This window comes from Helicoverpa armigera, chromosome 9 (genome assembly GCF_030705265.1).
Source record: "Helicoverpa armigera isolate CAAS_96S chromosome 9, ASM3070526v1, whole genome shotgun sequence".
In the NCBI taxonomy this organism is placed as follows: Eukaryota; Metazoa; Arthropoda; class Insecta; order Lepidoptera; family Noctuidae; genus Helicoverpa; species Helicoverpa armigera.
This window is the reverse complement of record NC_087128.1, coordinates 2,714,496-2,742,413: the sequence shown is the minus strand read 5'-3', so window position 1 is coordinate 2,742,413 and position 27,918 is coordinate 2,714,496. Positions and strand designations below refer to the sequence as shown.

The following is a 27,918-nucleotide window of genomic DNA, read 5'->3' as shown; positions in this document are numbered from 1 at the left end:
GTTAAATAAAACAATAAAGTCCAATGACGCATTTTCTTTATTAAGAAATGATGCGAGGAGGTTTTACATAATATGCAATTTCGAGATTTTTACGCTCAAAGCATTAGCGCGATGCACCAAAACAAATTACATTTTAAAATGTAAGGATTCATTCAATACAATATTGGAAGCCAAGTCTACAAGACGCCGTCTTACAATATTATTATAATAATTGCAATAAAGCTAGCTTTTTATTTATCCTTTTGGTGCAAGCGGCTCGTAAGATATATTTCTGTTGGCAGGTTCAGCGCCAACAGTTGCTCCGTAGATTGGAGCCCTCAATTGCTCAATTATAATAGCACAGCCATTAACAATGCTACCGTGGATCTTTGCCAAACGGTCGAATAGCTTTATAGCTATTTAGCAATCCGCTATACAGTAGATGTTATATTCAACACATTGAAATTATATTAAAAAGGTGGCTTAAAATACTTTTGTAAAATTATTTTTATGATTTTGCGATAAGTACTAGTCTCCTCCGACAAACGAAAAATAGTGACATGCAACGACATCAATTTCTAAATCGAATTAATTATTCCTATGTCACATAAATATATTTCATTATTTGATAAAAATATATTTCATATTATAAGACAAATCCAACGCTAAAAGCTTAGGGGACCGTTCTAATGAATATTACGATTGATGTTGAAATATATCGTTTACAATCCGGACCCCAGTAAAGAAAAAGTGTGACTACGTGACCACACAACATCGAGACATTTAAAATTTCACGATTCTCTACAAACTAAAACGATTTACTGCAACATCCTAATTATGAAATTTATTAACGTCGTCGTTACATAATTAAATTAAGTCTATAAATAAAATGCTATCGCGTTAGGTACATTAATACCTACAACACTAATCATAGTGTTTAACATACTGCAACAATACTTAAATTGAAATTATTACAACACTTTAAGTACATACTATTGATGTGGATGACAATATTTGTTATTACATTTATTATTTTATGAAAAAGTATTTAAATATATCATACTGTGTAAAGGCACAAACAATACAAAACATTACATTTTATCTGAATTCATTCAGAATGTTCAATATATAATAATATGCTGTGGTTTTCTTGATGCGTTACCTATGTAAAATATTGTAATATTTAAGGAATACTACAAAAATAGTTATCATTTGGCAATTTATACAATAAGTATGAATAAATACAATATTTATACGAGCGTACATGATCCATTTAACGATGGTTGGCGATAGTTAAATAGTTATTATTACATTTAAGTAGATCTTAAAATTATTGGTATTTCATAATTTGGTGTATATTGAAGTGTTACAAAGTGGAATTTCATAAAATTTCAAAATCTAAAGTAGATAAGTTAATGTTTTTAAATCTTTACTGCGACCTTTGTAATCTTTGGTGATCCGAGATCCATTCTGTGTGTTTTCTTGAATTCGTCGAGCTCTGCGTCGTGCGCGGCGCCGTTGGCGAGCTTGCCGAGCGCCGCCTTGTGTCCGCGCTTGTCGAACCCGTTCACTTTGTCGGCGGCGTGACCGTTCATCTTCCCTACTGCGTGACCATTCAGTTTCTCACCTGCGTGCCCATTCATTTTGGCGACTCCATTTTGGCCATTGTGTTTTTCATCACTGTGGCCGTTGGTCAAACTTTTAGTGGGCCCTGATAAACCAAAAAAAATACTTCCTTTAACCCCCAAACTACGTGTTCAAAGTGACACTGACGCAAATGTGTTAGTCACGTTTTCTAAGCTAAAATGTTCTTTACGAAATAAGATTCTAAACTCTTGAATGGCAATGTTAGAGCTCCGTATTGATTGTATTAGTAGACTCATCAGAACTATAGATATTTGTTCGTCCCAAAATAGTTACAGCACTCGCATCTGGAAAGTTACGTGTGACTTTAATATACTCGGGGGATCGCGGAAGACAGCCTATCATTGTTCACACAGTGAGTAACATAAAAAGTATCCATACCTCCCGCGCGCATTGTTTTTTTTCTATAAAGCTGACTAATATTGACTTTAATATCCGAGATTGGAAAACTCGTATACATAATTACATATGTATATTCGAGTAGATCCAAACTTTCCGTGCAGGCAGCACGGTAATTACGCATACCCGGAGAGCAGGACATGAGAATATCGATATTATTACGTGGGAGATATTGACGTATGAGTGCAAATATTAAAGTGTGATCACAATGAGACAAAAACTAGACAGTTAATCGTAATAAGTACCTATAGAAACTAGTAAAAAAGCTACCGGAACTAATAGGGGTGTCTAATCTATTCTATAACACAATTACGCCAGTGTTCACATCACAATATCGCATGCAAAGACATGACCGACGAAGTCATGAAGACAATATTTGTTCGACCCAAAAGCCATTAGAACTTGGTTCCAAAATGTTGATAAGTTTTAATAGCGTTTGACGACATTTAAAATGCATAGAAATTAAGTAGTAAAAAGTAAAATTTTGCCAAATCTCAATAAATATAAGTTAATTAATTTTGATATATTCGAGTCACAATCTTTGCAAATGATTTGAATATACTAAATATTTTTCAATTTTGAGATTTGTTGAAAATGTATAGATTGATTCCATGAGCAGTTGAAATAGCAAAGCAAACACATTGCCGCCTTACCGTTGGCGCCGGAAGCCTCACCACCCGTGTAGTACTTTTTTGAATTCTTCCAATCTTCCTTGAGGGATAAGTTGTACATAGAGTACGCAGGGTCGCCCGTCACTTCACGTTCAATCTCCAGGAACTTGGGCAGGGAAGCCAGCAGTGTGTCTTTGTCATACACAGCGCTGTATGTCTCCAGCAGAACCAAACCTCGGCACCTGGAAAATATTTTCGATTAATATAAAGCCATTTGGGGTTAGTAATTGCAAGACTACACTACAACATGAAGCAGAAATTAGTTTCATTACCTTCAACATTTGTATCTAATGGAGACAAAGTATAAATTAATAGATAAATAATAAAATAAATACATATATATCGTTATAATTTATTAATAACAAAAGTAAGCAATATAAATAACTTAAAGTATTTTATGTTGTTATCACCTGGGATGTGAGGGTTGTCTATAAATGTCCAACTGATAGTACTGATTGTTGTATATGAAGCAGCGGCGCTTCTTGAAGATGGTGAAGTGAGCCTCGTCCCGCTGCGGCAGCAGGTTGAGGTAGTCGCGGTGCGTGAGCTGCGTCCGCACCTCCACGGACTGGCCGTTGATGGGGTGCACCTTGCGCAGCGTGTGGATGTACGACCAGTGCCCCTTCTGCCCGCGCTTGCGGAGCCTGACTTGCGCCTTGCGAACGTCGCTCTGCAAGTAGTTGTGAACGACATCGAAGTCCTGGAAGGACGGGAACTCCGAGTCGGGCGCGATCGGTGACTTGACGAGGAACTTGCGTTTCTTGGAGTTGACGTTGAGGCGGTCGCCGGTGTCGATGCCGATCCTCTGGCACACGCAGTCGATCAGCCGGTTCATCTTCAGGTCGAAGTCTGTCGAGTTGTCGATGACGTCAAAGTACGGGTGACCGATCCACGCAGCCGCCGCATTGTAATCCAGCTCCCTGGCCAACTCTACCCCCTCAGATCGGCAAGCGTGATCCTGTGAATAGAGTAGTCATAGTTTTATTATTTGTAAATAATAAAATGTAAATAATTGGTAAATTAAGCCAGATTAGATTACGTATCTGTCAAGGTTGGGGAAAAATAAGTAGATACGGAAATAATCATAATTTAGGTCATACGATGAAGGATTCGAAGTTGATTATCGAGGTAAGGCGATTACTTCACGTGACAAAAATACATCATGATAATTACAATTAATGTCCTTATAAATCCATTAAAAAAGGTTTATCCTATATTTATTTGACGTCATACAGCTATGAATATAGGTATTATTTGATACGATGCGCTTTATCACCATAGACTTGAAATGGCACATTGCCAATATTATTGCGAAACCACAACAAGCAGGCGAATGGGTTGCATGCACATCGGTCATTCATAAAGTTAGACATTTGAGTAATATTGTGTTTATAGCTGAACCGATCATTTTGTTTGGAATTGAATAGTTTGTTTATTTTGCACGAACACCAAATTCTTGTTATTTTAAAAAGCTACGTAATGTTATAACTTAGACGTCCGGATATTCTGTAGTAAATTCTACGTACACAGTCACAAAAGTGGCACCTGCTGCTTATATTACAAATTGCCATAAAAGGTACAGTATCTTATACTTAGGTACAGACTGTGTTATCCATTATGCTAATTCAATTACCCATAATAAGTCTTAAGAGTGATAATTAAATACCAAGGATAGACTCAAAGTAAAAATAGTGTACCTAATCGCACACGTTTTATCAACTACAGACGATTAGGTGGTTAATATTGTTGATTAACCAAGGAAGTGGAGTCACCGAACAATTTGCAACAAGATTGAAATTAAAAACGTTGTCATATTAAGTTTCAACATGTGCCACACACGTGAATGGGTACTGTGACACGTTGGGCGAATTTAATGCCAGTAGAGTTACAATGAAATTGCACTCTGAAACACATTATTATTTTAGTCACGTTTGCCATCATGTGCGTAACCGAGTTGTAGGCCGGTCACGACAGATACAAGTACTCATTTATACGAAAATATAACATTAAATTGAGATGCGAACAGGTATGATAATTAGTGACGTATTCGTGTTCATACAATATCGTCGCGTGCTGGTTATTAGACCACCCTCGTATCCATTGTGTGGACTAACGAGTTTCTGAAATACCATGCTCTGTTTATTGTGCAATGGATCGCCTGAAAACATGTCATGTTTGGAGCCAAAGAGGCTACTGAGTCACTAAATACGCTGTTGTCTTTCAACGTGATTGATAGAAGCAAGAGTGTCAAAACGCTTTTAACCACTTTAAATGGAGTGTTGGACTGTCATGACGATATGATGTTGTTATGACAGGAAGACGTACGAGGGTACGAGTAAATAGCCGTGGTTTCAATGGCCTTTCTTCATAAATCTATTTCAGTATGTACCCTAACTCCTAAGTAAAGTCCCCGTTTTGAATTTCACAAAAAGTTTATTTTGATTTTACTCTGATTGTGCATCAGATAGACCAAGTAGATAATTAAGTAATTGTTAATTGTTGTTATTATTAATTAAAAAAAGAGCACTCTTGTAGCACGGTATGAAATACTTCAGTACATTGTTACGTACATATTTGAATGAAACTAATGTCCCCAGACACTTTATTGTAGTAATGTTGACATAAATTGTTATTAGTCACGTAACTTATCTCGTGTTAATTATTTTGTATGATGAGGTATGATGTTATCATATCATAACACTCCGTATCTACATAGTGGATAAAAATAATAGACTTATCATGATTTAGGTACATTCAAGAGTTTCGTTGTGACATTGAAATAAGCCATGTTTTGTGTTTAAATGTACTAAAATGATGTGGAGTGGGAATGTTTCCTCAATACTATAGTTATGTAGATTTTGTTGAATCAATATGTGCATTTATCTTTGAAACTGACGCAGAACTGCAGGCGATAATACCCGCATACATCCGTCGAGGCTATGATCACTTATCCAAGATTTAAACAAAGATCTACCAATAATGATGGATGAACAAGAGTTTAAACAGCATTTAACTCTGATGGGTTTCAACATTTTGATTTTAATAGCTACAGATAATAAATTCGACGTAGTAATTTAATGATAAAAGCAATCAACAGACTTTGTGAAACTTAGTTTCGCGTCTAAGAAACGACCACTTTGTTCTCTATAACCTTTGGTTATGGTAAACATTATTGATGATAACATTATGTGTTTTTACAGAGTCAAAAATAAGACAAAATTAATATGTTTGTAAATATTACCTGTAGTTACCTACATACCATCTAACAGTAGGTATGATTATTTTTATTATCAGAATTTGCATTGTGTATTGTAAGTATACCATACAAAATTCGATAGGTAGCTATTCAAGATAAAAGTTTTCCATTCTATTAATGAGAATTACAATAACATAATCAATGCTGATTTTCTATTGAAAATAAGCGTAGTAATTTGCAACAATAAAAACTAAAATTAATCAAATAAAATTGGATGTTATTAGCTTGGAGTGGCACGAAATGTCAATTTAAAGGCGCAGCTAATTATAAAGATCAGAAGTCAAATCAATAACAAATTAACTAAAGCAAGGAACAAATAAGACACAAGAAAATAAAAATCTAAAATAGAATGACCACATTATCTAGTGACTTTTATCTGGCGTGTATTTTGAACGTGCTCTAGTTCAGTTGTTTGGCCTGCATTTCCTAGTTCACTGACTGGCTACAATACAGACGTCAAAATTAGAAAGGTTGTATCTTCATGTTCCATTTAGACTACATACGACTTCTTAACTTGGACCATGTGGTGTCTGAGAGAAAGGTCACTCACCTCTGTGGAGTAAAAGTCTTCAGCACCGTTGGCAGCAGAAAGCATATGCACGATGTGATTATACCGGTTGTCACGTAGTTCCACACAATTCCAGTTGTTAGTAGACAGCATCGCCTCCCATTTCTCTCTGGATATAACTGGAATGACACACAGACATCTGTGAGACACAATTCAACGTATGATGCATTTTGTTGTTACAAATGTAATGGTCGGCTATCCGCCAATTTTATGTAACACCCTGACACACTTTTTTATAATGTTTGGGTATGACACGGAAGCGTCTCAACTGAATAGCCTATCCAGAAAAATTGCCAACAAACTTATTTACAATTTTTCAGTATGATTAATTATTATAATTAAGATGTCTGATAAAGCAGTCAAAAGTCAAACTTCGCTAGTCATAATTTGTAATTATGACCCATTCTGATAACGCTGTAAGTAAACAAAATTCGAGTTCATATCAGAGCAAATGACCTGCTTGGTGCGCGCGCGTGGCTGGAGTTTACATAACTCATGATGATTGAATATAAGAAATGTATGAGGAACTGTCTGTAGATAAAGTAGTTCGATTCTTTAGTTTTAATTGGCCAGTACATTACAGTCCACTGTTGGACACAGGTCTCTCCCGAATATACGTCATCGAAATCTTAGTCATACAGTGCACTTCGAAAGACGGGTCTTTCCCGCCATTCTCACAAGTCCCAATTTTTCCTCGTTCCGCATCCAGTGTGTGCCAGCCAGCTAGATCGTAATGTCGCTACTTGATTCGCGACCATGAAGGTTAAATAGAAGAAATACTTTATGTAACGACTAATGCGTTCCACGTGTGATTGTGTTAAATACATAGCCCTATAAGTTCTCTTTCCTGAAGAACATGCCTGAAGCGTGATCTACCTTTTTGCAGTTAGTGAGAGTGAATTCGATTTTTGCACCGACTTTACCTAGCTTTGTAATAACATTGGAACAATTTGCATTCCTACAAATCTTACATGTAACCTAAATGTTAAGCATAAAGCTCGTACAGTGTTATTTTTATCTGAACAGCCTGTCACGTAAGAATCGCAAACAGACGTTATCTACGGAAATGCACATTTCCAGCGGAAATTATTCCTTCCTAAAATATTTCTGTAAACATGTTTACGACCTTCAACTTATTTAAATACATCGTGAATATCATAGATTATTTTAAGCGTAGAAGTAAACTAAGCAAGTTGCGCAGTTCTTTTTCGATTACCTTTACAAAATAAATTATGTGCGATTGTGCAATTTTCAATACACAATTAAGACGTAGTTTTTACGCATTTGAATTATAGTGACTTGCCCTAGTTTTCACTGAAAATATCTTCAGTAATTAAATTACAAAACTGGTTTAACCCTAGAAAGATAACCATATTTTGACTGTTACAAAAGATAACCATGCGCTTCGGAGGCGCACAATATATTAATATATTTTTTTAATGATATACCTATTTATTGTATTTACTTACTTATTTTTTTTTTGATATGGTTCATCAACTAATAATAAAAAACGTTTTTAGTGCAATATTTTATATATTTTAAAAATTAAAATGAAATCAAAAAGTCTCTAGAAAAAATTAACAAAATTAGCACGTCTTCTGTTTACAGGAACATAGTATCAAAAAAATATATTATTTTTCTTCTTATAAACGAATTATGTCATTTCTTACTAACTAATCAACTAAAAAAATCAGTCAAAACTAAAATCATTAGGCTCAAATTTGGTTTGATAGGCATTCAAAGCAAACATCATTTTTGTGTTCGCCGCAAACTGTTTTCAGTAAGCTCTGAAGATACAGATGGACTTATATCGTCTTCATTTTGTGTGTCATTCAATTGTTGTGGCCATGGGCGTAGCGAGGTACGGGCAGGGAGGGGCAGCTGCCCCTCCCTGAGCGGGATGCGGGTCGAGCGAGCGAGAGCCGCGAGAGGCGAGGCATTAGACATGGGCAAAATGTGTCATTGAAAAGAAAAGATAGATATGCATCTTTCAATCACTGGGATATGAATCACTCTTTCATATCTTTATATCAGTAGCTCACATGGGCGTAGCCACACTGGGGCAAGCTGGGGCACTTGCCCTACCCTGGGCCCTGGCTCTGACCTATAAGGTGTCAGATTAAACAATGTTTTTTTTACTAACTCTACCTAACAACATCAACAATCATAATATGGACTATCCGTAAGTTATTGCTCAAAAATTGTCGGCTTTGAAAGAGCGCGATCAAAACAAAATGCACGCTCGAGTTCCCGAACATGCGCGGTGCACGCGTCATTTGAAAGCGAGCCGTATTCCTAAAAGAAAAGGTGCTATGCGAGCCGTCCATCTAATCCAAAAATAATGCATTGAAGGAGATGGAACTGGTAGATGTGATCAAAATTTCGGAAATGCAATTTTATCCTAGTGTAAAAACCGCGCACGTTATTTTGCTTGCCCAGCCATGTACGACCTGTACAATAGAACGATCGTTTAGCACAGTGGTTCTTAACCGGTGGTCCGCGGACCACTGGTGGTCCCTGGAGGCATTCCGAGTGGTCCGCGAAGCTTAGCTACGTTGCTATACGTTATCTAACTTTATTTTTATCGACTTATCTATGCAAGCGGGGTTTTCGTATGGACGTAAATCGGGTTTGTCGTACCTAGTCCCCATTGATAAGAAAATGTATATTTGGGTGACATTTTACGTAGTTTAAGGTTTTGAGTCTTAAAAAATAATTAAAATTTCGAGCTCGCTTCGCTCGCGTATTCAGAAACTACTTATATGTCCTTATTTTTGCATTTGTCAACAAACAAAAAGTTAAGTCCGTTTGGGCTAAAATTTTACGTAATATTTGGTTGAAGTCCGATAAAAATTTCGCGCTCGCTTCGCTCGCGTATTCAGAAACTATATGCCCTTGCTTTTGGCTTGTGTCCTGTGTGAGATTGTTTATTTTCTGTTCCTGAAAACATAAACCTCTCAAATTAAGAGATTAACAAGTTTGAGAGCCATCCCCGCGGGGATAGGTTGACTGCTGCCCCACCCTGAGTCCAAAGCTGGCTACGCCCATGGTTGTGGCACCTCTTCATCTATAAACTCGTCTTCGAAATCACTCTGTATGTCATCTTCACTCAAATTATCTTCTATCTCACTGTCACTTCCTTGCTCTCGTTCATGCTCGTTCTCTTCCTCTTCAGCGATAAACCTACATATTGCATCATCAGATAGTGTCCTCCGGCTCGTCATGATGTAAGCGAAAAGATTTTGTACTAAAACAAAGAAATAAACAGTTATAGTAAACATTTTATGTAAGTATAAACAAGTTCATACTTTCACTAAAAGTGACACAAAAGATAACCATGCGCCTTTGGAGCGCAACACTTAGTCATAACTGCAAAACTATGGTACTTACCGCGTAAAAACGGCCGTCCCGCGACGGAGTGCACCGACCACTGAGCTAACTTAAAAGGACAGCTAGATACGCGCGCTCATTAGAAAGATATAGTGATGTTAAACCAACGCGGGCGCCTCTGAAGCGTAGGTTATCTTTCTAGGGTTAATATACTTAATTACTCTTTGTAGGTAGATACTCGATTGATACCCAATAATTATTGTTATGGACTGCTTTCTGACGCACCACCAATAGACAACTACATATATTAATGAGTCACCTACATATGATTGATACAATGCAATCATTTGCATAAAGTATTCAAGCATTATTTATTCCGATACAATTGCACATGACACCACTTAAGGCAAAGCTTTAACCAATAAAACATTATTTCAATTACAGGAGCACGTTTTAATTACTTAGGTACTTGTATCTGCAAAAATAAATTATCATTTACGCTCTATTTATTAGTAATTGAACATTTATCATCTCCTTATTACACTCATTTACGTTGTACAAGGTCTGGTAGTAGGTATAAAAACATTGCGACGATACTCAATTTCGATTTTTTACCTGTGCAACTTGCATTATTTTCAAAAAAGCCTGCAAAGGTTAGGTATAGGAAACAAAAAAAAATTAAACGTTCTGTCACCTATATCAAAACTTGTTATAAATCATTTTAAAATTATGTCTTAGACAGAACCTAACAATAACCAGCGTGATTGTACGATAAAACAATTTACTTGTTTCTGACTCATAAACTAGGTAAGCACTCAAGTGAAGCTTGTAAGTTTCCATAATAACATAGGAAACAAGTGACTCTCGTACCAGCAATGATAATAAACTATGACCAAGTTAAACATGCTCAACAATTTACTAGGTGTAGTTATATTTGTGTATAATATAGATATAACATTGTTTGTCTAGCATTATTTATAGGGCACGTGTTTTACTTTATCTCCAAGCTATACTATCCTAGGCGTGTACCAACATTGTTGTTAATTTTATCTTCAGTGTGGACGATATACTTATTTATATTCATAGACAAATTGCCCTTCAGGCGTCTGTTTGTCTGTCTTTTCGCAGTTAATCATAATCATGGCGTGCTGTTCTGTGTTTCGCGACTGGTATAAATAGACGAGTTACGTAGAAATCACCGGCAGGCAAAATTGTTTATTTTCTATTTATTTTTCATTTTAGAAGTTCAAGATCAACTTACATGCACTGGCATCCATCGCCCCCTATCGCATATAATCAGGCAATCCCTCTGGCAAGTCCTGCCCAGCTCGAAGAAAGTGTTCTCAATCTGTATCATAGTCCTTAGAAGGTTCTCCTGGAATTTTAACGCTGTAACAAAGAAATACATTTCGTAAAAACACTGTTAACGGAACGTGCATAGTGCATACAGTCTTAAAGGTAGTTAGATGCGATGACGTTAATGCAGTGATAAATTGATTGCATCAATATGAGTTATTGCAAAAACATCGACCCAGGCAAGCATTTCTAAAAACAATAAATGATTGCTTATCAATATATCTAGCGTTTTGTTAGGTTTTCGTTATAAGTCATGCATAAAGTATTGCCAACAAACAAGTCTATGCAATGGACTGGCCAGTTTAGAAAAAGCAGATGTTTTAAGATATTCCCACAGGTATTCTAAACATTCAGAATAAAGGTAAACTTTGTGATGACGACATTAGCTCAACCAATGAACACACGCATTTCTACATGAAACTTACCTCTGTATTACTCATAGGACAATAGAATGTACCGGCGGAAATTTTGATAGCCGATACCATAGACATTTTTACTACAACTCTGTTTAGTCTCGCAAGAGTCGGACAAAATTGATCATTAAGACCAGACAAAACCGAATATAAAAAGTAAATATTTTGCTAGAACAACATAAGTACAAATAAATCAGTTGTTGAATAAGCGCCAAAAGGACACGTGGTTCTTAAATCGCGTGCTAACGAAAACGACGTGGAATTAAGGAATTAAATATAGCAGATGATGAGATGAGCCAAGCTTTGTGTAAAAAAGGAATTCCCTAGACGTGTTAGCAATTGAAACAATAATCATTTATCGGATAAGTGCCTTTAGCTGATTAAACGTAGGCACTAAACAAACAAGGTTGACAATAAAATCTTGAGAGGTAAATATACTAAAGCCTGTCTTTATTACACGTATGTAATTTAGACATGGGCGCCGCCCCAGAATTTTGCGGCGGCGGCGCGCTGATGAATTTGACACAGCGGCGGCGTGACGCCGGCGGCGTGACGCCGGCGGCGTGGATGAGATATATGTATGATAAAAAAAACTTCAAAAATTAACAGATTTGCAATTCCTTTCGATTCTCCTAAAATTATTCTTGCTGTCATCCTTATAGTCATTGCCATTTCCCTCCAACGCTCATTTACACTCCTTTTTATTCATATTTGCCATTTCAATCATCTTATCTACCACCGCATTTCTAAATTCTTCCGCCAAATCGGCCCTTTCCAACCTGTGCCATTTTATGTTTGGAGGTAACTTTTCTTTGCCCTTTATTGACTTTATTGTAAACGCCACTTCCATAACAAAGGGTCTGTGTTGCGAGTATATCAAGACCCATGACCATAACCCTAGCCGGCATGCCCCTATCAGTCTGCCCCCACTTCCGGTACCTTGGTTCACTTGTCCAAAGTGACGGTGAGGTAGACAGGGACGTGATGCATCGGATCAATTCTGGATGGATGCAGTGGCGACAGGTAACTAGCACTATTTATGACCCACGGATGCCCCTCAAACTGAAGGGCAAAATTTACAAATCCGTAATAAGACCTGTCGTCCTGTATGGATCAGAGTGTTGGGCATTGAAAAAGAAGGATGAGAATAGAGTGCATGTAGCAAAGATGAGAATGTTGAGATGGATGTGGGGTTAACAGAATGGACAAAGTCAGGAATGAGTATATCAGAGGAAGCCTGAAAGTAGCGTCAGTGGCAGAAAAAATGAGAGGTCAACGTTTGTCGTGGTATGGGCATGTGATGAGACGGTGTGAAACGCATGCCACAAAGAGTGTGTTGAGTAGACCGAGGAAAAGATGGATTGATTGCCTGAGAGGACATGAAGCAGAAGGGAGTGGATGTAAGTATGTCTGACAGAGAGGAATGGAAGAAAAAGACATGTTGCGCCGACTCCAAATGACTTGGGAATAGGGCAGGAAGATGATGATGGCTCGGAGTACTTGTAGCGGGCAGCAGAGCCCTTGCAAATGTAGACAGCCATGGAAATTTTGTCTTCTTCTCATTCCAAAATGATGGAAGGTCCGCATTTTGGAAATGGGTCGATCCCCAATAGCAGAAGCAAGATATTGCCAACATTCTTGATCTAATGGATGATCTTCGATTCCATGACCAACAGCACTATGTTTTTTGGATAGTTTACTCAAAATTGATGAAGAACTATTAATATTTAAAGAAACTGAAGTGTCCGTTTCATTCAGATAGGCAGTCGCTTCTTGTAAAGCACTGGTACTCAGTTACATCCGGTTAGACTGGAAGCCGACCCCAACATGGTTGGGAAAAAGGCTCGGAGGAAGAAGAATATTGCCTAAACAATCGCGAACAAAATGGCACGTCTTAACCTAACTCACGCCGCGCAGCTAATGTCGGCGGCGGCGGCGGCGCGCGGGGGTTTCGCGGCGTGGCGACGCCGGCGCGGCGCCCATGTCTAGTATGTATACGATCCTAGACGAGATTACATTTGGCTTTGCGCGTGGATAATTAATAATAAAGTGTTTATACAGCGGTAATTAGATAATTTTGTGGCTTTTAATTGGTCAGTAATAATGTTGGCATCACAGACGTACCTAGTACTTTATGTTGTCTCTATTTATTTTTACTAACAAAAAAGTAAAATTCTAATTTGTTCAAATTCAATTCATGAAACTACTGAAATATGACTGTATAAGAATGAAATTGAGAAGCTAAAAATAAAAAGTCTGAATATTGGGCTGTATGTCGATAAAGAAATTTAGAACAGAATAGGTACGAAAATCCGAAGCAAGTTAGTTTCTAAATTCTATTTGACTTACTGAAAATGTTGAAGGTTAGCTATCTGGCAAATTACCCGCTGCATAATAAACGATGACAGTAAGGTACATTTATCAACATTAAGTTATTAGGCTAATACAAACGGTTTGGAAAGATATGAACGTTGATTGCGGCAATTTACTGCACGATCTGTTATACCAATAGTAATGTCGTACTTTAATTAATTTGGTGACGTCACGCACGCATTCCACATGCATCTTCAACATTACCTCCTGACGGAAATTAAACGACGCATCGTACCAAGGAACGTGACTTAAAACCATAGTAAAAGTACTTCTACTGTTCGTATCACCCGTTGAATAAAAGATGAAATCTATAAAAGCGGCGTGGTAGTCCTTTGCATTACAATATTCCATGCATTTGTAATTGTATAAGAATTGAAAGATTTTGATAGCCCATTTAGAGAGGCCGACTTTTGGTAGATCGAGTAGTTATACAGATTAAAATAGTGTTTTTTTTTATCATTTTGTCACTATGAGAACGCACAGACCACGAGTATGTGACGCAATAGGACATAGACGCGACAAGGCGCGCGGAACACATATTAGCACCTACAAATCACTGTTAACGACCCCGGCGGATACCATTGTAATCAATGCCAAAAAAATACACGACGATGATAATACAAAGAAAACTTTATGCACTAAGCCATTAAGCTTAATTTCTATAATCTTCGATTAAAAATCATGAGATGTGCTCGTGATGAATCAAGCCATCAATCATCGACATACAATTAGCGAGAGAATCCACCATAGTGCATTCATTCGAAGTTATCATAGACAACTCATGTCTGTATTGCCAATGTGAAGATGCTGGTGAGTTCGTATTACGAATGCCTCTCAACTGGCAATGATCAATTAAGAAGGTATCGCGTCTAGAGTATCCTGTTTATGTAAGACGATTCCGATTCGGGCTGTAACAGAGCGGTAATGTATCATGTTGAATACCACCGGTTTGTACTGCATTACAATCAAGGCAGTAAATATTTATTCACATGCCAACAAGAAACAGCAAGCAGAGTGTGAACAAGAAAGACGGCTAGCCAATTTTGTAACGGTGTTTATTGAAAATCTGTATCAACTAAATAGGAAGGAAAGTGTCTTTTTGATTGACGGGAAGAATGTAGCATAAGGCCGGTCGTCTATTAAAAATATTGCTATTAGTTTGCCGGCAAAACAAACTCTGAAACTCGGCCGTGATTGTCTGCGGCGTTTATTTTCAGCGCCACACCAGTGAACTCGCTCCCGATGTAGATAATACAAGTTAGTAGTGTCCACTGTTCGGTTGCAATAGGTAGTAGAATAATAATCATATCGCTTAAATAAAAGTAGGACACTGTAGCGCAATTTCGATATAAATACATTCAATGACGTAGACACGCTTTCGGGTTCTCGGCACCAAGCGCCTTGTTTTACGACGTGATTAGTAAGGAAAAGTAATTTAGAAGTTTACGACTTATATCAGGAAAACTCTTAAGAAGGTACAATATTTTATAGATAAGCAATATAATGTCACATTACAAAACACGGGTCTAGTAATAAATATAGTGAGTATGGATAGGATTTAGCAATTGCCATTGAGAATACAAGCATGGGCGTAGCCAGCTTTGGACTCAGGGTGGGGCAGCAGTCAACCTATCCCCGCGGGGATGGCTCTCAAACTTGTTAATCTCTTAATTTGAGAGGTTTATGTTTTCAGGAACAGAAAATAAACAATCTCACACAGGACACAAGCCAAAAGCAAGGGCATATAGTTTCTGAATACGCGAGCGAAGCGAGCGCGAAATTTTTATCGGACTTCAACCAAATATTACGTAAAATTTTAGCCCAAACGGACTTAACTTTTTGTTTGTTGACAAATGCAAAAATAAGGACATATAAGTAGTTTCTGAATACGCGAGCGAAGCGAGCTCGAAATTTTAATTATTTTTTAAGACTCAAAACCTTAAACTACGTAAAATGTCACCCAAATATACATTTTCTTATCAATGGGGGGACTAGGTACGACAAACCCGATTTACGTCCATACGAAAACCCCCGCTTGCATAGATAAGTCGATAAAAATAAAGTTAGATAACGTATAGCAACGTAGCTAAGCTTCGCGGACCACTCGGAATGCCTCCAGGGACCACCAGTGGTCCGCGGACCACCGGTTAAGAACCACTGTGCTAAACGATCGTTCTATTGTACAGGTCGTACATGGCTGGGCAAGCAAAATAACGTGCGCGGTTTTTACACTAGGATAAAATTGCATTTCCGAAATTTTGATCACATCTACCAGTTCCATCTCCTTCAATGCATTATTTTTTGGATTAGATGGACGGCTCGCATAGCACCTTTTCTTTTAGGGAATACGGCTCGCTTTCAAATGACGCGTGCACCGCGCATGTTCGGGAACTCGAGCGTGCATTTTGTTTTGATCGCGCTCTTTTCAAAGCCGACAATTTTTGAGCAATAACTTACGGATAGTCCATATTATGATTGTTGATGTTGTTAGGTAGAGTTAGTAAAAAAAACATTGTTTAATCTGACACCTTATAGGTCAGAGCCAGGGCCCAGGGTAGGGCAAGTGCCCCAGCTTGCCCCAGTGTGGCTACGCCCATGTGAGCTACTGATATAAAGATATGAAAGAGTGATTCATATCCCAGTGATTGAAAGATGCATATCTATCTTTTCTTTTCAATGACACATTTTGCCCATGTCTAATGCCTCGCCTCTCGCGGCTCTCGCTCGCTCGACCCGCATCCCGCTCAGGGAGGGGCAGCTGCCCCTCCCTGCCCGTACCTCGCTACGCCCATGAATACAAGCACTCATAAATACTACCTGTTTTGCTTGATATCATTCATAAATTAGCTACTTTAGAGTGGACGCACTCAGTTATCGCGTCATAAAACAAAGATAAGAGAAGCCATGAACTTGATGTATCATTGTTTTTGTTAGGTACCTAACCCAAGAAAAAACATAATTTTGCAGAATGGCGGAAACATCGAGTTTCTAGAAAATGACACGTTAAACAAGGAAATAAGGGATTTAATTACATCCTTCTTCAGCAAAAAGCTATGTTTCAGTTTGTTTAAAAAAACGATCGGTACAATACTGCAATCATTTTCCCCCTAATTAGAAAGTCAGCATGACGAGGTCGACTGCTTTCGTACCAAGAACGAAATGGTATTAAAAGTTGGTAAAAGAACAAAGTCGTCAAAGAACCATGTTGAATATTTATTGATGTCAGCATTCCAAACAAAACTGTTTTTATCCTGCAAAATATAACTACATAATAATATTCTTAGCCATAAAGGCAATCATTTTATTGAAACTGAAGAAAGGTGTTGGGAAATCTTGTACAGAGACGACAACATGATCTGTGTTGACGTCAGCAGTAAATTGATATCAAAGAAACCCATAACAATAGCACTCTAGGTGGAGAGAAACAACCTTAATGCACCAAAAAGTTATTTTAATGACCATGACCATAAACTTTTGAATAATCGAAGATAACGTGGAAATCTATTTTCGTATCGCGTGCTTTGATTTCATGACAAATTCCATGCACAATTCAAATTAGATTATTCATCGTTATTTGAGCAAGCCTGTTCGCTATGCATGTCTTTAATCATATTTATGACTCAGTATCGAAGCCTATTCAAAGCGGGGATTTTTGTAACAGTTGCCGCAATTAAGTTTATTTTTATTACAAGTCTGACTAATAAATAAGCCTTTGTAGATAATCATTACTTCACAATGGTTTCAATGTTTAAGTTTCAATTCTTTTTTTAATACAAATTCCTGTCTACTTCACAGAATGTTTGGCAGCATTTTCGTGGACGTTGACCAACACGCCTCCCCTGACGTCAATGTCCCAACGAATAAAAAAACAAGAACTTTCAACACTCATGGAGACGTCACCTGAAGCCAAACAAAGCTTTGAAACACTGAAACACCTTTGTGAGTGTAGCTAATTAGCTGGTCATGCCATAACGACCGAATAATTTAAACATCGTGAAGATTTGGTCTTTTTTAAGAGATTCTTAGAATAATTGTGAGTTTAAATATGTTTACTGGCACGGTACCAAAATTAACGTAACTGAGCACATGAAGAGTGAAGAGTTAATCCAAAAAAGAAAATAAAAGCGTTTGTAATTAAATTATTACCAGATGTGGATTTTGACCAAGCCAGAATTCGATAAGGCAAAATAATCAGTTACAGCCTTTTTATCGTCCCACTGCTGGGCACAGGCCTCCTCTCACATGGAGAAGGATTGAGCATTAATCACCACGCTTGCTCAATGCGGGTTGGTGATTTCAGACTTTATAGTCCAGGTTTCCTCAAGATGTTTTCCTTCACCTTTTTATCAGCCATTGGTGTCTAAGTATACTTAGAAAGTACATACAAACTTAGAAAAGTTGCATTGGTACTCGCCTGACCCTGGAATCGAACCCACACCCTCATACTCGAAAGGTTGGTTCTTTACCCACTAGGCCACCACGACTTTTAAAATAATCACAGACTAGTATTTTTCGTATGGATTGTTTTATCCACAATAGATCATTATTTGACTGCTTTGGTGCATTTTGTAGACACAGTCAGGGCACATGATTGTTGAGCGTGAGGTGTTGTGGTTAGAAACCACAAGCGTTAATGGGTCAGCTCGTTAGAAAATTTTACTCAATAGCGCTCGCTGACAATACGCGACCCTATCTCATGAAACCTTTAACCTTTACAATTATTGAATAAAGGAAGATACTATTATACTATACCCTCTATAAATAACATTGACATATTAGGCACAATAGTTATAATAACTTACTAGAGGCTACCTAATTTGATAAGAGCTATGTGACAAGTACCTATGCTGAGATAACTAGCTCTAGCAATTAGCTATAGATCAATGACCCCAAGTGTTGCCATGGACGCGGTGATATGTGTACTAGCGTAACGGAGTTCACTGAGCCTTCGTTTTAGGTGGTAACCAACTCACCACTGACACCGTCGCTTGCCTGGGCTACAGCCGCGGCCGTGCACCATTTACAATTCGTAGTGCACATGTCAACTGAAACACTTATCGGCGGATCTACAATTTATTTATCAGTTATATGCACATGATCGTATTTTGGCGCATTGTACTGATTATTGTGAGGTAGCTTACATGTCATAAATGGTTTTATCAACTATTTACGATTAGATGTTGTACATTTTATGACATGGTTTCTAGCAATCGTTGTAGGGCACATCATGATTGTATAACCCCTGGGATCTATAAACATGATATAATGGAAGTAGATACGCATGACAACTTTTAGTCATTAAATTGGTATTGAATTGATAATCTAAATGACTTAGCGTGTCGCAGTAGATGTTGGTCTAAATGATTAATTGCGTCATCTGTAAGTATCCGAGGGCTCGATAATGATACCTTTGTGTTGTCATATTGACATAAAACTTCAAGGCAAAGGTACAATTGAAAGAGAATACATTTGTAGGTCGATATTAACTTCAGCATTGAAACTCGGCCCGCCCTACTTCTGAACAAAAGGTTTTTATGTAAACATTATCAACACCGAAGTAGTACTTATCAAAATCAGAGGACGAGAAAGCGTTCACGTTTGTTTCTCTATTTCACAACTGTTGTAATTGAATATTATGAGGCACGAGGTCTTGCGGTCGCTGCCTTAATGATACGATAAAAAATTATAGTTCAATACACACCTTACGGAGAGAAAAAACCACATTACCGTTGTAACGGTTATTAGCATTTATAGTGGGCATTCATTGAGTATCAATCAATATCTGTTTGTAAGGTCACCCTGACCTTGAGGATGTCTGTCCGAACTTACTCATCGACCCCTATAAATCCAAGCTTTATGGGTTTGTCAATACTATGAGTATACACACAAACATCTATAATGTCACCATAATTCTAACAAGCAGAGAAAGAGCCTAAATAGTACCTACTCGACGGGATTTTTTGTGTTGATAGTCGCCATAAAAACAAATGGGCATTTTGTCAAATCTAGTCTGCCATTAGTCTTTTTTCTGACTCATTTACTTTTGAAATATACTTGAAATTATTTAAATAAATCAAGAAGTCACATGGAACGTGGACAATAACTCATTCGAGGAAAATGAAAGATAACAGTCAACGTTGTCTTTGAAGAAAAGTTCTTTACAATGTCAGCAAATGAACATTTTAGAGTACATCATGATTGTAAATGATAAACGTAGTGATGCGGGCCAAAAGTAATTAATGTTGTTTTACGTCAGGGATGCATGTGACTTCATTTGTTTTGGGTAAATATCATCAGGAGATGTAAGTAGATATGAAAAGATAAACATTACGTTTATAGAAGTTGAGGTTCTTATTTCAGGCATCTTTTCCTGCTCACTCTACAAATGAGCGTCAAACTCTGATGACACACACAATAATTAGAAGCAAGTACAATGATTTCAAGTTTCATTCAGTTTATTCGAGTGATGGCTAACCGGTGGCGGGCAGTGGGACGGAAAACCGCGGTTGAGTGGCACCGGCCACCGATTGTCTATTTATGTTTAATGGGTAACACGCGTAAATTTTAATAATAAACGTTTGCAGAGACGGGTTACCGGCTAGGATATAAAGGGGGTGCAAACGAGCGTGACATAACAAACTTCATGAAAAGCGAATTGAATTCATTTCTAGAATATTCACAGCAACAATCAGCGTGAATCACTGAAACTGTGTCGTGACACGTTATCAATTGCAGAAAAAACTACATTCAATCAGAAACAGCTGCCGAAGCTACTGAAGCGTTAAACAGAGTTGCTAACAAAAAGTATACAATAAGAAACTTATCATAATTATCAACACTCGTGCAAGATACACAAAAACGAAAAACAACGATTAAATACAATGCGGTTTTGGAGATTCATTTTGAAACAGAAATATAGGATTGCCGATTGTAACAGCGATAAGGGACGCATTAAAGATAGGACCAGAATATCTGGATAATTACTGCAAAATTAATCAAGGTAAGGGTATTAAAAACTATCACAATTCTATGTCCGGCATGAGAGAACTAAGTTTCATCGATCGTAGAGCCTAACAATGCTACAGATATGTAACTACGCATTCCTTATACAACGTGTTTCTATCGCCGTGAACGTGACCGTGAACTAGCTTACTCGATACGTCAGCGACACACACACATCAACATTCACGTGTCGAGAGCGCGAGAAGCCTCATAAAGAACCTACCCCTCATCCCCCACAACTTATATGTACATTTATAATGCAATTTTTATAAGTAGATTATGCCAATGGAAGAAATATGTATTATTCAAAGATAAACGCCAGGCGGCCTTGCCGATAATGGATTAAACAGATTTACAAGCCGTTGCGAAAGACTAAATGTACTTAATTATCAATGAAAGGATCTACTAAGCGTAGATAATCTGTTCTTTTCACTACAAAGGGATTTGGAAAACAGGGGATTAGAAGAACTGAGCTGTGTAATTAGAAGACTAGACAGCTAATATTCATTCGTTTCCAAAGCCTTGATTTATGGTATTATGTATGCTTGAAACTTCGTTACCCATATAAATATGTTGCATACAGATATGCTAATGAAAATAAAACAATGAAATCCTCAAAATAGAGAACAAAGTCCTCGAGAATAGTTTCAGAGCTTCATAAACAGGGGATCGCAAATCGGTCTTCACCTAGAGCTTCAGGAGCAAAAATAAACGATGCACGTGACCGAAGCCGATGTAAAACAACCGAAATACATCGCGTAACAGAATACAAATACGTTAGATGTTACGCAACGTAATTATTGCCCGTTTTAAATTTTATATGAGTTTTATACAGATCTAGACTGTTTTATATTGGACTTTAGCCCGACGTTACGTCTTGGCAGAGCGGTGTCTGTCCTATATGTATGGTGACATAGCATTACAGTACAAAAATCTCAGTGACGACGTGTGACTTCGTAAAATTTGAAGACCGAACGAGTATGGTAGGTATGATTCATCCATTTGGCCTTAACGATTCAGGTAGGAGTTTCCAAATCACATGTCTACGACTTTAAGACTTAGTCACTTCATTATATTTTATCGAATCCTTTTCAATAAATTAATACATGTTATTAAGCTACATACTAGGTATACTACGAAGGCTCGATGCCCAGTTTATGCTTTTAGTTAGTGTGTCGCGTAAGCCTAAATGTTCCTTTAAGTTCCTTAAACTTAAAGGAACATTTTCGATCCTCACTTACGCAGCTTACATTACACTATGGAATTGACATCGTGCGTTTGATATTACAAAAAACGAATCTTTACAAATATCATTTGTGGGTTGTCTTTGTTCAATAAAGTATTAACTGTTTGTTTTTATTAGTCTCCTAAATATCAAAACATTGTAGAACATGCGATACAACGTGATAAATCATTCCGGCTGGAGCTGTTTCCCGCAGTTTTTTATCAGGATTCCGTGTGACCGGTTAGACCTAAAAGGTTTACGCGCACGTGTTACTTTAATGGCAGACGGATATTGTTTACAAACATTTCAAGACGTAGAAAAATAATTTGATACTGTCGTATATTGCCTACAGAAGTATTGAATGACTGAAAGGGTTCCTTCGTGCCTCGCCCATTTGTCCATCATCCCAGACAGTTTAGGTTAATTACTCGCATTTAGAAACTAAAATTCAATTAGGACTTGGCAGAGCGCATAGTCGACCTACCTCACGTGGTCCCTACGTCAAACGCAGTCACGCCCCTATCAATGCTAAGAAATAGAACAATATCTACGTGAGAATTTCTACAGTAGAAAGTCGATTTGACCTTCCGATGGCCGCCAGAAAACCTTTGAAAAACATTTGAAGAAAAACAAACAAGTAATAACATTGAACAAAGTTTGAAGCAGTCTCAGTAGTTATAACTAAGTTTATAAAGCGAAATAGTTACACAGAATTTGGTATGCCACATGCGTGTACAGCTAAACCTATGTATAATTAGATAAAGTCATTGACATCGATATAGGAGATTGGATACGATTACATTGGGAGCTAGCCGGCCGCAACCGGTCTCATTTAAAACTAAACAGTACCAAATCGAGATCAGAATGCCCAGTCTAAACAGAACGGGGTGAAAAAACGTGTGATATAAGATTTTGGCAGCAGTCGATGCTAAACAATAAATGTACGTACTGGCAGTGAAGGTTTCCGGTCGTCACACTTGCCAATTCAAACAAAAGCAGACATTAGGATTTTCCAAAAATATGTCTTTTTCTCGTATCGTACTGATTTTCTTTTGCGCATTATTAACTTAATGGAATTCAAGAATTTTATGGGAAGGTACCTATAAACCTACAATCTTTCATTGCAGAAACAATGCAATAAAATGTTACGGCAATGTGACATGCTGCCATCAAATCAGATTGTTTACTCCCATTGTTTCTCTGTTCCGTTAAATTTGTTGCTCGTCAATACAACAGTAAGTTGGTACCATGACTTCGGAGTTCTGTTTGTAAATTCTATTGAAATGTTCGCATCAACTTGGAAATTCCCGCAAGCACCATTCTCCTTTTGCTTATTCAGAGGTACTCACTTATGCATTAGGTGCCCAAAATTTCTTAACAATACTTAGTTCTGAATTTGTATTAACACGTAAGTAATAGCTATAGGTACGTTAGCGTAAGTAATAAGAGGAAAAAAGAATGATCATCATTAATTTTCATCATCATCATCCTTTATTTATTCATTTACGAATGAAACCCAAGATGAATAAAGCTTCTGAGTAACTTCATTGGCCACCTAAGTACAAAGTTTCACCATGCACTAAAATATTTTTGTGGGTTAACACAAGCTGTGTGAAGGTAATGATGACTAACATAATATTACTGTAGCTGGAAAATTGAAGCAAGGTTTCAGGAGTATTCTTATTTGAACACATTAATTTTAAATTGCAACATGTTCTAGTCATTTAATACTCAAGTTTTAAGGTAAAATCAACAAACAGGAATACTCCTGATTTATGGTCAAAGCTGCATGCAAACATAATAATAAAGCACTAGGCTACAATCTCTTTTCAGAAGTGACATTATTAGTATGATGTAAGTAAATTGTGATAAAACATAGAAAATCTTACCTTCATCGGCGGAGAGATCTGCAAACTTGATACCACCACTGCAAAAGAAAAAATATGCATTGCACTATACATACAAAACATGTTGGTATAAAATTCATATGTTTTCATTTTTAATACATCACTTATGCATTAGTTCCCAATTCCATATAAAAATATATAAAATTAATAACTACTGCATACATGTGTTGTGCAAGCTTTTAAATTTCAAAAACTAAGGCTTTTTCACAGTGCATTGAGTAAATCAGTTTTTAAATTTACATCTTTCTTGGTTTTACATCTTTATATCTTTTATACATTTACAATTTCAACCATATTCTGAGTTAAACATCTTCTCATAAAATGTAGTTTGAAACATTTCTTAGACAATGACTCATTTAGATCATTTCTAATTTAATCAGATGAAAGTGTATTGTATACAGAACACAAATACATTTTAGTTAGAACTACAACATTTGAAAATGTTAATTTTATTTTTAATTTGTTTTGGCACGCATGCAGTACCAATATGTAAATTTAAAAGCGTGAATTATTGTCTGTGATGCACTGTGTAGTTTTTGTAGGTTTCACATCGTACCTGAGGAGCACGTTAGCCGTTTCCGGCACCCGGAACACCTGGAAATAAACACATTGTGGAACCATGTCATATGATCTCCAGATGGAGACACCACAATTGAGAGGGAGCATATTTGCCAAGAAAATCAAAATTTAAATCCAAAATATTTTATGAGGAAATTATGTGACCATATTGAAATGTCCAAATATAGATGTTACAAGAAATTTTGAAAATTACAGTACATTTGTAACTTCTTTAAGTATTCTTATTAGCATTCACAAAAGCTGCTGATTATCAGTATCGTGAAGATTGAATAGATGGTTATTACAAACGTAGACAACATATTTCGAAAACATACTGACATCAATTTACATAAGAGTAAGTACATAGTAAAGTTACAAGTAAAATCATTTGCTCACCTTCCATCCTAAATTCTCAAAGAACGTGCTGAGGCGGGACTGTCCGGTGGTTTTGCCGCCACACGGTCCTGAATAAAAATACAATGTGGTATCGAGGTGAGATTTACGCAGTCAAAAATCCACGTGTTGCATTTTTCATGACACCATTAACATATTCAATAACCAATATGATTCAAAAGGGACGTAATATACTTATAAATGAAACTAAAACATAAATCACATCCTAAAAGGAAGAAATATAAAACCGTATACAAAATATATGTGCAATTCTTACCTCCGGTGAGGACCAGTTTGTAAACGATTTTCTGGGATTGATTCGCCATTTTTGAGTAAACGCAAATATATAAATTAAAATTAATTACACTAAGAAGGATACTAAGCACACAAATATCATAAAAATGTTGAATTTACAAAAGTGTTATAAAGAGCCATCACAGTACAACACGCATCGCCCGTCAGGCGTGCGCTCAAATGAAAGAGTGAATGAAAGGGAGGCGAGTGATTGACTGAGTAAATTGTTGACGCGCAGCATCGGTTATTGAATCGAATGATTCATAGACAAGGTGCCCGTTTACGGACCATAAACATACGACGTCATGTACGCGATAGCAATATTGTTGTTACAACGCCATCTAACAATTTCTAAATGTACTTATAATAAAGAATATTTGAAAAATTGCGGTAAGAAGTGTTGCCTACATTCTGTGTACTTGAGACAACTGTTGAATGAAATTGAATCATGAGTGGCGATCTATGATTCGGCAACAATTTTTATGTCTTTTACTATTTAGTATCCTAATCCAAAGCCTAATCCTTATAACATCCAACTTTGGTTTAGAGAGAGAAAGAAAGTGCGACGGCTATGCACAGGCTGCCAGGTTCAGTTCCTTTTCAGAAACTTTTACAGAGCAGCCTAGAGTTTTGATCTTTGTGATGTCAGCCTGGAATCTGGGGATAAACACACAGCCAGCATCCCCAGCTTGTAGTCTTGATGAAACTGTGGCTTGATAGGAGTTATGCAAAAAACCACAGCTCACTGAATAAACTATGTAATTCCAACTGCACTTAAATTCAGAATACAAGTATTATCACTAGTTTTAACATTGTTAGAACTTAAAACTGAAACCTTAAGTTGTTTGGAGCATTCATTTTCTGTAGAGTTTTCCTCAAGTTTTTCTAATAGAAGTACTAGTGCTGGAATTTGTTCCCAGTATCTTCCTAAGCAACGATTCCTTTTCTCAATATACGATTGCTCTTTAAAAGCAGATGTCGATTCACCATCGTCTGAAAATAAATAATAATGAAACAAATAAATACAATACTAACCTTTTTATTACAAAGGCATTTTCCAGATGTTACCTTCTATATCAGTGTTGTCGCTGTCTATCCATCGTGTTTGTATGTTTATGTATACCATTCCCACATCAAATTCATTGCAAATGTATCTGCTATAGTTTACCACAGCATTTAAAAGAGAAAGGCCTGTGAAAAATGAAGAAGTATAACAACAATCAAAGATTGAAGACTGGTTCAATCCACATGCTTTAAGAAACATACCAGGGGCAGATGGTTCAGTATCATACCCATCATATAATTAATATTTTCTCACCTATTTTATTGTCATCGCCAAGATGTTGAAACATCAGACATGGTAAAGAATCTACAATAATCATTGCCAAGTTATCGAAGACTAGTGATTTGTTTTAATATTTTTGAATAACTCTACTAAGTCCTCCATGGTCCATACATGGACTATTTGTATTTTATACATTATTGCAGCCATATCCTGGAAAAGGTTTAATATATCTTTTAATTAGACTCAGACTGTGTCCTAAAATTCCAATTTTAATCAAGTACCTTATGTGAAAGCTTTTGTTCTTCTAGCATTTTTTGAATTCTTATGGCGGAGAAATCCCCTTTAGTATCAACGTAGAGGACGGTAGTCCCATAATTCTTGACGCAATTGATGGCAATCTGAAATGCTAATTGAGTCTTTCCTGAATCTGCGAGACCACATATTTCTGTGATATATCTAACTGGAATCCCTCCGTTTGTTACGGTGTCCAATCTGTAATTGTTATAGGTCAATGGATAATTATTATTATTGTCGTATTTAGGTATTTTAAGCTTTTACTAGTAATAAATTTAATTATAGAGAATTAATATTATAAAATTATAAGCAATGTTATTTTTTTTTGTATGCTTTATTTCATAATACCTTTCTATATTGGTGGAAATTCGACTTCTTGTCTTCAAATACTTTTCATAAAGCGTAGTGCCATTTACTAACGGCGCGGAATATTTTGTAAATATTTCATTTCTAATTGCTAATACTTCAGATAGGCTTAGCTTAGTTAGTGCTGATAGTTTTGTAACATCTTCTTGGAGAAAATCTAATATCGTTGTGATTCGATTCTGAGACAGAATTTTCAATGAACTCGTAGAGAGCTTACTCAACTGCTGGGACTTTAACTTTTGCATTTAAGTAACAAGTCAAATAAATAAAACTTTTAAAAATAACAAAACACAACTTCTTGTTTCAGTTCAAAAAAGTTGCACGCACGATTGTGATTGTTTTTGTGAATGAAAAGACGAAAATACTTGTCTATGAATGTGTAATAATAGGCACTCCCTAGACGATTCATTAAATTAATAATTAAAATAGCGCATTGATTTTCAACCAAACCAATATTCAACAGAACCAACAATGATTTTGAACCAAATTCCTAAAATGAAGAAGGTTCATCGTATTTTTTTTTAATTTTATTGTAATATTTGTGAGTTTAGGTATAGAACCTTAGGTGCCATCTAATCTAGACAATGCGATATTTTTTTTATTTA

At 36.8% G+C, this 27,918-nt stretch overlaps 1 protein-coding gene and 1 non-coding gene across 2 annotated transcripts; both read right to left on the bottom strand.

The window, feature by feature from the left end:
* Positions 1-19: 19 nt before the first annotated feature.
* Ttd14 (TRPL translocation defect 14) lies at positions 20-25,604 on the bottom strand. The gene is given in 10 exon segments (XM_021338079.3): positions 20-1,690; positions 2,676-2,875; positions 3,104-3,651; positions 6,500-6,636; positions 11,109-11,126; positions 11,129-11,236; positions 24,106-24,143; positions 24,680-24,717; positions 25,078-25,145; positions 25,352-25,604. Coding segments are annotated over 10 exon segments (1,494 nt in total). The 5' UTR covers positions 25,401-25,604; the 3' UTR covers positions 20-1,400.
* An 832-nt stretch (positions 25,605-26,436) lies between these two features.
* On the bottom strand, positions 26,437-27,075 carry LOC110378707 (uncharacterized). The gene is made up of 3 exons (XR_010276822.1): positions 26,935-27,075; positions 26,687-26,863; positions 26,437-26,559 (listed from the first exon to the last, which is right to left on the bottom strand). It is a non-coding gene; the product is annotated as an uncharacterized LOC110378707 (transcript).
* Between the last annotated feature and the right edge of the window lie 843 nt (positions 27,076-27,918).